Source organism: Notamacropus eugenii, chromosome 5 (genome assembly GCF_028372415.1).
Source record: "Notamacropus eugenii isolate mMacEug1 chromosome 5, mMacEug1.pri_v2, whole genome shotgun sequence".
In the NCBI taxonomy this organism is placed as follows: Eukaryota; Metazoa; Chordata; class Mammalia; order Diprotodontia; family Macropodidae; genus Notamacropus; species Notamacropus eugenii.
Genome location: NC_092876.1, coordinates 9,763,974 through 9,777,169, shown reverse-complemented (window position 1 = coordinate 9,777,169; position 13,196 = coordinate 9,763,974). Strand labels below are relative to the sequence as shown.

General features: G+C 38.6%; 1 protein-coding gene across 1 annotated transcript in view; it reads right to left on the bottom strand.

Annotated features, from left to right (window-relative positions):
* LOC140503288 (uncharacterized) overlaps nucleotides 1-13,196 on the bottom strand; it is a 256,515-nt gene that overhangs the window by 109,849 nt on the left and 133,470 nt on the right. The window contains 1 exon segment of the mRNA XM_072607135.1: nucleotides 4,573-5,679. Coding sequence (XP_072463236.1) covers nucleotides 4,573-5,679 — 1,107 coding nt within the window.

The following is a 13,196-nucleotide window of genomic DNA, read 5'->3' as shown; positions in this document are numbered from 1 at the left end:
GGGCAGCAAGGTGGTGCAGTGAATAGAGTACTGGCCCTGGAGTCAGGAAGACCTGAGTTCAAATCTGGCCTCAGACACTTGACACTTACTAGCTGTGTGATCTTGGGCAAGTCACTAAACTTCAACTGCCTTTGCCACCCCCCATCCAAAAAATTAAATTTAAAAATAAACATGAGATCTTAGGAAGGAAAAAAAAGGAGTGAAGGGATGGCCCCTTAAAAAAAATCAAACTGGGAGGGAAAGAAACTCAGGGTTGCTGGCCCAAAGGGAAAGTTACTATTTACATTCACTTTGAATCAGGAGGACCTAAAAATAACCATGAAGTGGTTGGCCAGGGACCTATTATTGTCCAATCCATGAGATCCAGAGGGAATTGGATTTAAGGCTTGATCCTTGAGAAAGAAATCTGTCCAGTAAACCCCAAGTGAACTACGAAGCTTTTGGACATCAAAATTGACCTTCCTTTGAGGAGGGGAGGGGAAGAGGAGAGGTGAGGGGGAAAAAGGGAAGGGGAAAGGAGAGGAGGGGAGGGGAAAAAACGAGCTGTGTTCCCCAACTGGAACTGACCAGCTGGGTCCCTGTTTAGGCAGCCTGGACTACTCCTTCATTCTCAAAGAGGACCATGACATCAGGGAGATGATGAAATGATTTGCAGTTGACTTAGGCTATGCAAAGTCCTCACTTTCTTCTTCATCTGTAAAATGGGGACACACTGGAGAAGGAAATGGTAAAACACTGCAAAATCTTTGCCCAGAAAATCCCATGGATATAATTTATGGGGTCATAAAGAGTAGGATAGAGCTTTAACAACCAAACAATATATATGAATGTGATATGTACACAACATGTATTTGTGTATATTACCTTTCCTCATTTGCATTCTTAGGGCACATGTTGAGCAGCAGGATTGCTAGGACAAAATGTACAAGCCACTGAACCATAGTGACTTTTCTCATATAATTCCCATTTATTTTCCAGAATAATTGGAACACTTCGGAGCTCCCACATACCTGAAAATTTCCATTTTTATCACTTTTTTGACAGGCAAAAGATAAAATCTTAAAGTTGTTTTAATTTGAAGTTCTGACTTTTTCATGTGGTTCACACATGAATTCTTTGGAAAACTATGTAACCTTTGACTCTTTACATACTGAAGAATGACTCTCAGTTTTGTCAGTTTAATACATATCTTTATTGTGCTTTTATTTATTTTCCCCCATTTTGGATTCCTATTCCAATTGCATTTGTTTTTCTTCAGGAAAATTTTTAATATCTTATGTAAATGAATTTTAACTTTTCATTACTATCATAGTTTTCTTAGGCTACAAAGATTCCCAAAGATTCTGATTTAGTAGTTATGACCTTTATAGGAAATAAAAACATTGATAAAACCAACAAACGTGAGGCTAAGTAACTTTCTTGAGTCACACATCATTAAATGTTGGAGGTAGAATTTGAGTCCAGTTTTCCTGACAAGCCCATCTCTATCTACTCTGCCTTGCTACCTCTACTTGTTCATCTTTTACAATCTCTTTTATCTTATTTGGCCAAGATTTCTCCTATCTATAGTTATGAAATGTTTTTAAATTTTTAATGATATAATCTTTTACGTTTAGGCTATATATCTATTTGGAGTTCATTGCGCCATGTGGTATAAGACACTCGTCGAAGGTACTGTTCAGCCAAGCTGCTTTCCAGTTTTTCTGAGGAATTCTTGTCAAATAGAGTAGTACTCTCCAAAAAGCAGAGAAATGTCATTGCTATTGACTGGACATGATGCATAGTAGACACTTCATTACTGCATGGTGACTGATGGTAAAAATTTAATAAAATGTTAGGAAACAACAGAGCAATACCCCTTTTAAAAATAGTATGACAAAACTGAACTCATACCACCGATGGTTCAACATCAGAAAAACAAGATAATTTGCCAAATGAAGAGAAAAAAACATGCTGATATTAATAGACACATAAAAGTCTTTAACAATAGTTACACATTTATATTAAAAATATTTTTTAAAAAAACATAGGTAGAAAGGGCCCTTCTTAAATGTAGCTGATAGCATTTATTTAAAACCAAGAGATAGCATTCTTTGCAATGGAAAAATACTGGGAAAATTTTGAGTCATAACCATGGTAAAGCAAGAATGGCCACCTTCCTTAATTTTATCTGAATATGCTAAAAATGCTAGTCATTGAAATAAGATGAGATAAATTCGTAAAGAGTCAAAACCATCACTGCTTACTTGCATGATGGTTTATTTAGAAAACCAGACATGAATGAGACTGAGACTAAATAGATATAAAATAAATCCAAAAATATTATTAGCATTTCTATACAATATTAACAATAAAGAGGAAATGACATAAAAAGGGAATTCTATTAAACACATCTACAAAATGCAGAAAATGTCTGTGATTTAAACTTACCAAGACAGGCTTATCTTAATTTATAGATTTAGCATTAAAACAATTAAATGTTCAAAAGTGGGTTGCACATATGATAAAAATATTACTACTCAAATTAGTCTGTAAATCTGATCTATACCAATAAAATTAGTATTTAGACAATATAGAACTTTACTATACAACATAAAGTTCCCATGGAAGAAAAAGATTTTTAAAAATTAAAAGAAATTCTTTATTAAGCACCCATAGGTGCAAGGCACTGTGCCAGGTGTTGGAAATACTAAAAGTCTCTACCCTCACAGGGTTTCCATTCTACCAAGAGACATGTACAAAGATAAATAAACACAACTGGAGGGAGAGCTTCTCTGAGGAGGTAGGACCTGAGCTGATCATTGAAGGAAGGTAAGAATTTCTAAGATCAAAGGAGGAAAGCATTAATTCCAGATATGGTGGACAGCCTGTGCAACTCTGAGCTATCATCTCACATATATCAAGTTGGCAGAAGGTAAATAGTCAAAAAATCAATAGAAGAGTAGACAAGCAGGCTAATTTACTGCTGGTGGAGCTGGGAATAGGTACTATTCTGGGAAACACCTTTTCATACTCTAATCCAGCAATTTTTCTTTTTTTTTTTTGGAGGCAGTGGGGGTTATGATTTGTCCAGGTTCTTGCAGCTAGTGTATGAGGGCAGATTTGAACTCACACCCTCCTGATTCCAGGAAAAATTGCTGGATTAGAGTATGAAATGGCTGAAGAAATTGTTATCCAAATATAATGTAACATGATGAATATAAATTCAGAGGAACATGGGAAGACATGGGAAATGATGGAGAGGAAAGTATAGCATAAAAAATAAAATACACACTGACTGCAATTTGAAGATAATATTAAAAGGTAATATAATTCTGGTCATGTACACAAAATGTTGGTACTAAATTATGAAAGTTAAAGCACAACTCCCTTATGTTAATAAATGAGAGGAAAAGTTAATAAAAAGAGGGAATCGGCATGTACTATCAGTCAAGATTTCTATCAATTGAATTTCCTTAACTGTTTGGGGGACTGAATTTTGTCAATGAGAATGTTTCTTAGGAAATGTCTGCTTTGTCTAAAAAAACAAAACAATAACAAAAAGATAAATAAATAAATAATAGCTCCTCCAAGTGATTTAGAAAAGGAAAGATAAAAAGGAGTCATGGCTCAGTCAACAGGCACCACATTGGATTAAGATCTTCGGCTACTTCAAGGGACAGTTTTTAGGAACAGAGAAGTGATAATCTTATACTCTGCCCTGGTCAACTCACACTTGGAATGTTGCGTTCAATTTTGAGCATTAAATTTTAGGGAGGAAATGGATAAAATGCGTCCAGATGGCAACGAAGATGGTGAAAGAGACCAAGTTCATGCCATATGCAACCAGTTGACGGAAATGATGATGTTAATGAAAAAGAAAATTCAGGGGAACACGATAGCTTCCTAATAAATAGAGCTCTCCCACTGTCAAATGAGCTGCCTTAGAAGGTAGCGGGATTCTACCTTACTGGAGATCTTCAAGTAAAAGCTGAATGACTATTTGTGGGGTGTGTTGTCTTGAGATATGCTTTATTCAGTATAGGGAGGATTAAATGGTTTCTGAGTCCTTTCTGACTGAGATTCTGAGATATTTTTAAAGTCAGTGAAATGTCTGTAGGGGTTCTGTCCAATGTGAATTCTGTGGTGTTCAGTAAGGTTCACAATTCAAATTAATCCTTTGCTCCAGTTCCTACATTTGTAAAGTTACCCTGTTAACATGAAATTCTTAAATTCTTGAAAGAGTATCTTCCAGCTAACAGGTATCTCACATTTACTACATTAATATGGTTTCTCTCCAGTATGAATTCTATCAATAGGCAGAGCCATTATATGGCTGAAGGCCACTCCTATAAAGGAGTTATCTCCAATAGGAATTGGTTGATATTCAACTATACAATATTATGAGTAATATGATTCTGTCTAAGACCTTTTCACCATTATAATTGGCTTTTGCTACAATATTGATTCTTCAATGTTATGTTTTGTGTCTCAGCTAAAAACCTTTCAAAAGACTAGAGACTTCTCTCCAGTATGAAATTTCTGCTGACATTTAAAGTGTGTTGCCTCTAAAGGTTTGACCATGGTCATTACACTAATAAGATTTTTCTCCAGTATGACTCCTCTTGTGGTAAATTAGGGATGAGTTGTGCCTGAAAACTTTCCCACATTCATTACATAGATAAGGTTTTTCTCCAGTATGAATTCTCTGGTGGTAAGTAAGCTGTGTGCTCTGAATAAAAGCCTTCCCACATTCATTACATTCATAAGGTTTCTCTCCAGTGTGAATTCGCTGGTGGAAAGTAAGCTGTGTGCTCTGGTTAAAGGCTTTCCCACATTCATTACACTCATAAGGTCTCTCTCCAGTATGAATTCTTTGATGGGAAATAAGTTGTGTATTTGACCTGAAGGCCTGTCCACATTCATGACATTCATAAGGTTTCTCTCCAGTATGAATTCTCTGATGGGAAGTAAGGTGTGAATTTGACCTGAAGGCTTGGCCACATTCATGACATTCAAAAGGCTTTTCTCCAGTATGAATTCTTTGATGGTAAGTAAGGGATGAACTAGAGCTAAAAGCTTTCCCACATTCATTACATTCATAAGGTTTTTCTCCAGTATGTATTCTCTGGTGGTAAGTAAGATGTGTGCTCTGAATAAAGGCCTTGCCACATTCATTACATTCATAAGGTTTTTCACCAGTATGAATTCTCTGATGGAAAGTAAGCTGCGTGCTCTGGATGAAGGTCTTCCCACATTCATTACACTGATAAGGTTTTTCTCCAGTGTGAATTCTCTGATGAGAATTAAGTTGTGTATTTGACCTGAAGGCTTGACCACATTCATTACATTCAAAAGGTTTTTCTCCAGTATGAATTCTCTGGTGATAAGTAAGGGATGAACTGTATCTAAAAGCTTTCCCACATTCATTACATTCATATGGCTTTCCTCCAGTATGAATTCTCTGATGGGAAGTGAGCTGTGTTCTCTGGATAAAGGTCTTCCCACATTCATTACAATGATAAGGTTTTTCTCCAGTATGAATTCTCTGGTGGTAAGTAAGTTGTGAGCTCCATCTAAAGGCCTCTCCACATTCATTACATTCATGAGGTTTCTCCCCAGTATGAATTCTCTGGTGGAAAGTAAGGGATGAGCTATAGCTAAAAGCTTTACCACACTCATTACATTTATGAAGTTTCTCTATAGTATGAATTCTCTGATGTTCATTAAGATGTTTTTCCTGAAGGAATGTTTTCCCACTGTATCCATAAGTTCCCTCTTCAAACTGTGTTCTATGATGCTGAACGTCTGAATCACAGCTGAAAAGTTCCTCACATTCATTATCCTGGGAAAGTCTGTCAATATCATAATTCCAGGCTTCTTTCAATATGGAGTCCTGTTGACTATCACTGGGATTTCTTTCCTTGAATGATTTAACCACAGTAAAGCCCAGTTTTGATGCTGATTCATTTGTTTTGCCTGTGGTCTTCCAATCTGTAATAAGTGAAGAAACACATTACTAGTATCTCTTTTCTCCATTTGAAGAAAAAGAACTTGATTGCATTTACTACTGTACTGTCTTCCCTTCTACTGCTAACTCTACCAATGCCTTCAAGAATGATATTCAGCCTTGAAAACGAATAACAAAGTGAAACAAAAAACATCTTATATGTACTGAAATTTTACAGATTTATATGATGATGGACATTTTTTATATTTATGGGAAATCCTGGAGAACAAGAGGTGCTAAAAAAGTGGTGAAAGTTAGATGCTAAATGCTCAAGGAGGAAGAAAAAGTGGATTCTGCCTAGGACACTTAACCAAATTGGCAGCCAGTGCTGACATAGAAAAGTAATACTAGATATGGAGCTAGAGGAGACATAGATTCAGATCCAGTCTGTGGAACTTAGCAGTGACAGGCAACCGCAGGCAAGACTCACTTAAGAGTCAGTCTTATCATCTATAAAATTGGGATATTATAAACAGACCATGTAGGGTTGCTTTGGGGATCAACAAAGATAATGTATTATTTATTATTGTTATTATTATATTCAAATGGATCTGTGATTAGAAGGCACTGGAAAATTAGGAGTTACCTAATAATGTCACCAAAAAACCCCCAAACTGATTATCTTTTAAAGGTCAAGAAATGTTTTATTACTAATGCTGAAGTCATTCCTGAAGTGGTGGTTGGGGAGGAGAGAGGATATATAGCCAAGGACTGTGCTATTTGCTTTACAAATATTATCTCATTGGATCCTCACAACAACGCTTTGAGGTAGGATCAGCTGTTTATGTACTCAGACCACCCCTTATTAAAAGGACAACTCCAGCCTGATCTATTGCAATAAGTTATTGATGATGAGAAGACAGAGATGAAAGAAATAACAAGAATAAAGTAACAATAAACAAATATAACAACATCACATGAAAGTTTAACTGATGTAAACTAAATGCCATAACAAGGAGGACACGAGTATAAAAAGTGATTTAGCAACTCTGTGAAACAGGATGTCCTTGTATCTGTATCGCCTAGTGCGTCGGGTATAGAGAAAGCACTTAACGAAATACCTGTTGACTAACTGAGTCCCTTGCCAAGCAGATGGCCAAGGCAGACAGTGATGTTAAAACATAAATTCATTTGTAAACTATTACGGAGAAAGCTAGCTGGAGAGTAAGACCAGCGTCATCTAACAAAAGTGACAGTAGCGGCGAGTTAAAATGAAAGAAAGCTCAGTAAAAGACTCAATTAAGTAAAACCATTTAAAAATGAAAATGGATGAACAACAAAAGGAAAAACTGAAGAAATCTGCAGAGATTTTTATAACAAACTTTTTCATCATCAACAATAAAGGTGTTTATAGTTACTGTCATTAAATATCACCTAAGTAGGTATGATCTATCACCTGGCCTGCAGGGATCTAGATCTTTTCATGCCCTGATCTTATAAGAAGCAGAAGTTGACTATCTTTTCAAGGTTTATGCCATGCAATAATATGATAAGGGCATTTATGCCTCCATCCAAGTCAAAGACGGAAAGGAGAAAAACCAGCACAGAAAATATGAATCCATCCAGGAAAGAGAAGCAGCGTTACTAGATGACTAAATTAAGACAGAATAAGAATAAAGTGAAATATCAGAGAATATTCAGAGATAATTGGTGGAAATTGCCTAAGGTCAAAATCTAAACTCTCTGAGAAATATCTGGAATAAAGAGGCTCTTAACTCCTATCTCTCTCTCTAGTTCCTCCTCATTCCAACCCATTCTTCTTCTAGTTTTCATATTAACTTTCCTGAATCTATCACCTTATTCCAACACTATTCAATGCCTCCCTAGCTTACTTACAGGATAGGGGAAACATCTTAAGGAGGCATTCAAAGACCTCCAAAACCTTGACCCAGTTCAGCCATCTACCCTTCTATTCCATCCCCTTCCAACAAGTCCCATCATCCCATCCCATCATTCTGAACTCTATACTCTTTCTCATGTTGGTTTCTCTTGTTAGAGAGCCTCATCCTCCATCTTAGCATTTATTCAAATGCCAAAAGTACTTTGTTCATTTTATATTTTATATAGCTAGCTTTCCAGTATCTTCACTCTGCACTACTTACTTAAATCTCTCAATGCCCAAGAAAGAACAGCTCTACAATTCATTTTGACCATTTTTATTTGCCCTGTCCCATATCAAACACCAGATATTTCCTCTTTCTCTTGTAACGCATAGGCTAAGCTTATACTTATACGTCACAGGCATCCAAACAGATCAGTGGGGGGCAAGGGAAAGGCTGCTTCAAAAAGCTGACCTTGAGGAAATGGGAGACACAAAACTCTGTGTCCCGCTAGGGCTACTGCTCTCTCTTCTCTGATAATTGAGGCAAACATGAAAGAAAAGATGTAGGAAAGTGATTTGTGAGAACAAATGATAGAGTTTCTGCTGGAAGCTTCATTACTGCTGTCCTTCTCCATAAGGTGAGGACAGTTTCCTATTCAAACTTTCAAAGGTCTCCTCTGCCTCCTGACTGAAGAGGAGGTTTTGAGAGACAGCTATCATCTGCATTTTCATTCACTTACGTCTCAAGCCTTCATTCTCCATGATCCATGGTGTTTCCCCGTGCTCCAACTGGGAGATCACATCAGGTTTGGAAATAGGAAGCCCTACTTGAGGAAAATTAAAAAGTCCTGAGGATAGAAAGCCACCTTCAAATTCAACCACATACATTCATTTTCAGGGACAACTAAGCACCCCAGAATAACCAAAGCACAATACAAAGAACCTCTGAAAGACATTTAACACAGAGTTCCTGGGAAGCAGGGATTTTTATTTTCTTTTGTGGAGAATGAGAGTATATGGTTCAAAGGCAGGGGGATGGAAAAAGGAAGAAAATCAGATTATTTGTTCATCTCATGGGAGTACAAATTTAGAGATGGACACGGCCTTATAAGCCATTGAGTCCAATCATCTCATTTTGCAGATGAGGAAACAGAGGCACAGAGAGGTTAAGTGATTTGCCCAGGGTCACACAGTGAGTGAGGCAGTATGACTCAGGCCCAGTGCTGAGTGTACCAGTGTACCACCTAGCTACCCACTACTACCTACCCAGATCTGAATTCACATAAAGCCTCAGATATTTACTAGCTGTGTGACTCTGGTCAAGTCACTAAACCTCTGTCAGACTCAGTTTCCTCCTCTATGAAATGGAAATAAGAGTAGCATCTACCCTCCAGGGCTGTTGTGAAGCTCAAAGACATAATCACCATAAAGACTTAGCATGGTGAGTGCTGGTATACAGTAGGTGCTGCATAAAGGCTAACTCCATTCTCTTCCCTGACTCACAGAAACAAAGGGATTAGGAGTCCCAGATCTCTTCATAACCAACAAACACTTCTAAGAAATTCAAACATTCCACGGCATTTAGCAGGTGCAGAAACAGTCTAGCAGACTCCCAGGTACAAAATGTGAGCCACAGGAAGCCTCTCTTACCCAGAGAGACCAGGTTCCTGTAGTTCTCCAGCATCACATCTCTGTACAGCTCTTTCTGAGAAGGATCCAGATGTCTCCACTCATCCTGGGTGAAGTCCACGGCCACATCATTAAATGTCACTGCCTCCTGAAACACAAAATGAGTTCTTGCTAATTCAGAGACCGCCCCTTATCTGGCACTCCAGATGAGATGAAGGAGCTAGGAAGTTTAGGGCATGGTTACAAGGGTGAAGCAACTGTGTGGGACTTAAACTCAGGTTTTCCGATTTCCATTTTATTGTGATTTCCCTATACAATGACAAGAAGTGTTGCTCTATTTGCGTGGGCTTTCTCTCCAACAGTGCCAAAAACAGAGCACTTCACTCTTAAAGCCCCTGACAATTAATAAAATCTACAAGTGCCTTATAATTAGATACACCATCAACCTGGGAGGAAAAACCTGAAAACTCAGACCAACTAGGTGACCAAAAAATACACTGAGGCATTTATTCAGGCTTGAGAAATTGTAATTCAGGACAGCATGCTGCCTTATTCAGAAAGGGATACCTACAGAGGAAGGGGGAAAAAGGATTTTTATAGGCCATAGTTGTGGGAAACATCAGGAGGGCATACAGTCTGGATACACAAAGAAGCTTAATGGCTGGAAAAAAAGTGCTGAAGGTGTTGAGGGATTACAAGCATTAGGTTGAAGAAATATCCTTGGAACTATCTCTGTCCAGGAACACGAGCAGTTAGAAGTTTCTAGGGTATGCAGGGGTCTCTTGGCAAGGGGGGGTGCAGTTAAGAGACTGCTAGTCAGAGAAGAGTAGGGTCCAGATTTTCCCAGGGGTTGACAAAACCATTAAGCATTTTCCAAAAAATTTCCATTAATAAGCAAGTATTATTTCTATCATATAAGAGACACTGTCTCTTGCGATTTCCTCCTGATTACACAATTTCTCAGTGATTAATTAAAACTTGTTTACAAGAAAAAGTAGACCCTCCATGGCACCAGGCACTTTACGGAAACAGCCTTACTTCATATTGTGCTCATCCTTCGTTACCAAAGAAGACCATGCCATCAGAGAAATGATGACATGACTTGGATTTGACTGTTTTGAGCGAGGGAGGGCTGTGAAGGTCACCAGCCTCACTTCTCCTCTAGAGTCATCTGAATCCAGTGACCTGATATTCCTCAGGATGAGTGGAGATGGCCCAGGATGCACTGGGAGACCTTGGACTCTTTGGGCCAAGGTCCTTGCATGTACTCACTTAGGGTGAGGCAACACCCATTCATTGAATAGGCCTGTTTAAGAAGTAGCCAGGACATAGCCCCTTTAATGAGATGAAGAAAAAGAAAGACATTGGGCTGGGTGGGAAATAGTAATAATCATTCTAAAGCTAGGAGGTCCAGAGGAGCCCTTCGGAAGGGGCCCATTGGAGTCCCAGTTTCAGAATGCAGTAGGTTTAAGGTTTTGGGAGAGGACAGGACAGGAAAGGACAGGATTCCCACTAGGAATGCTGCTCTAAATCCCTACATCATACTTTTCCCAAAGCTACCATTAATCCACAACTTTTAGTAATATTTTTATTTTAAAGAATATACTTTACATGAAATTATTTCTCATTCTAACTACTCTTTTAGAGCAGTCGAACCCTGGGTATGATTCTCAAGTTTCAAATTTACTTTTATTTAATTACTCCCTTTTTTCCCCAATTAACAAGCATTTATTCCTCCCCCCCAACTGATCCAAAAGGTTCCCCCACACACACACTATGTTTGCCTCTCCAGGCCTTTCCAAGTGTGCTACTTCATCCTGATCTAGCCCTGATCGGTCAGAGGCTTCTATAGAAGCCTTGAATTCAGCCTGCCCATCTGTGTACTCTGCCTGTCTGCCTGTGGCCTCCCTGCTCTTGACCTTCCCAGCAGCCCTATGTAAGCTCAATGACAAACTGATTCTCTATCTAGCCCTAACCTCTCTCGTGACTGCCACTCACACTGGACAGTTCACAGTTCAAGTTGACATCTTTAAGATGTCTTCTAGACATCTCAAACTCGACATGGCTAGTCATTATCTTTCTCCTCAAACCTTAACTTTCTTATCACCATGGAGGACACCTCTATCTTCCCAGTCACCCAAGTTTGAAATCTAGGTGTCATCCTTGATTCCTCACTCTTTGTAACTCTCCATATCAAATCTGTTGTTATGTTCTGTCTCTTCTGCCTTCCAAACATCTCCTGAATATATCCCCTTCTTTCCTCTGATGCTGCCACCACTCTGGTGCAGGCCCTCATCACCTTTTATCTGGACTCTTGCCATAGACTCCTGGTGAGTCAGCCTGTCTCAAGTTTCTCCCCATTCCAGTCTATCTTCCACCCAGCTGCCAAAGTAAACTTCCTTAAGTGAAGGTCTGATCATGTTATCCAACTGTTCAATAAACTCTCTTGACTGCCTATTACTTGCAGGATCAAGTATAAAATCTTCTGAGTTTTAACCTCCTATGACCTAGCCTCTTCCCACCTTTCAAGTCTTTTTGAACTCTACTCGCCTCTACACACAATTCAGGGGCACTGGCCATCTTCCTGTTCCTCAAACGTGGCCCTCCATCTCCTGACTGTGAATCTTCCCTGACTGTCTCTCTCGCCTGAAACGTTCTCTTTCCTTATCTATATCCTGGCTTCCTTTAAGTCTCAGCTAAAAGTACCACCATCTGCAAAAATCCTTTCCCAGTCCCCCAATACGGTAGTGCTACTGCTTTCCTTCTACCCTGTAAACATCTTGTGTATGTGTTTATCTATCTATCTGTCTGTCTGTCTATCTATCTATCTATCTATCTGCCTGTTATCTCTCTCATAAGAACATGAGGTCCTTTAGGGTAGACAATGATTTTGTATTTCCAAAGCATACCATAGTCCCTCGACATACTAGGTTGTATGTCTGGAAAATGCCTGGAAAAAATATAAAACTCTTACAGCTAATATTCTCGGTCAAGCAAAACAAATTCCTGCACTAGCCATGTTTGAAAATTTGTGCCTCGTTCAGAAATGAGTCCATCAGCTTTCTGTGAGCAAATGAGTAAAATGGTTAATCGCTGGTCCTCTGGAATGATGACTGATAACTGCATGAACTGGGAGACAGGGGGAAGGAAGGGAATCATTTATAAATATTATTAAAGGAATGTATTAAGCATTTACTGTGTACCAAGCACTGCGCTAAGCTGTTTACAAATATTATCTAGTCCTGTTTACAATATTTACAAATATTATTTGATCCTCACAACAATCCTGTGAGGTAAGTGCTTATTTTACAGCTGAGGAAACTGAGACTTGCTCAGGTTCACATAGCTCGCAAATGTCTGAGGTAGGAATGGTCTTTGCAGACCAAGCATTATATCCACTGTGCCACCTAGCAGCAGTGATTAGAATTCTGAAGTCTTTCCAAGTTTTTTGTCTTTACAAACAACTTTTGTTGTCATTATTGTAAACATTCTTCTCCTGGTTCTGTTTACTTCACACTCTGCACCTGTTCATACTTATCTTCCAGTTTTCTCTGAAACTATCCCTTTTGTCATTTCCTAAAACACAACAGTAATCCATTAGATTAATATTCCATGATTTGTCCAGCCATGTTGTCAGCCCTGTGTTTTCAGTTGTTGTCGCTGTTTTAGAGGGGTTTTTGGCCACCACACGGGTCATTTTCCTCTTCTGTTGATCACTTTGGAATATAAGCCTAGTATAAAGGCATGACTGTGTCA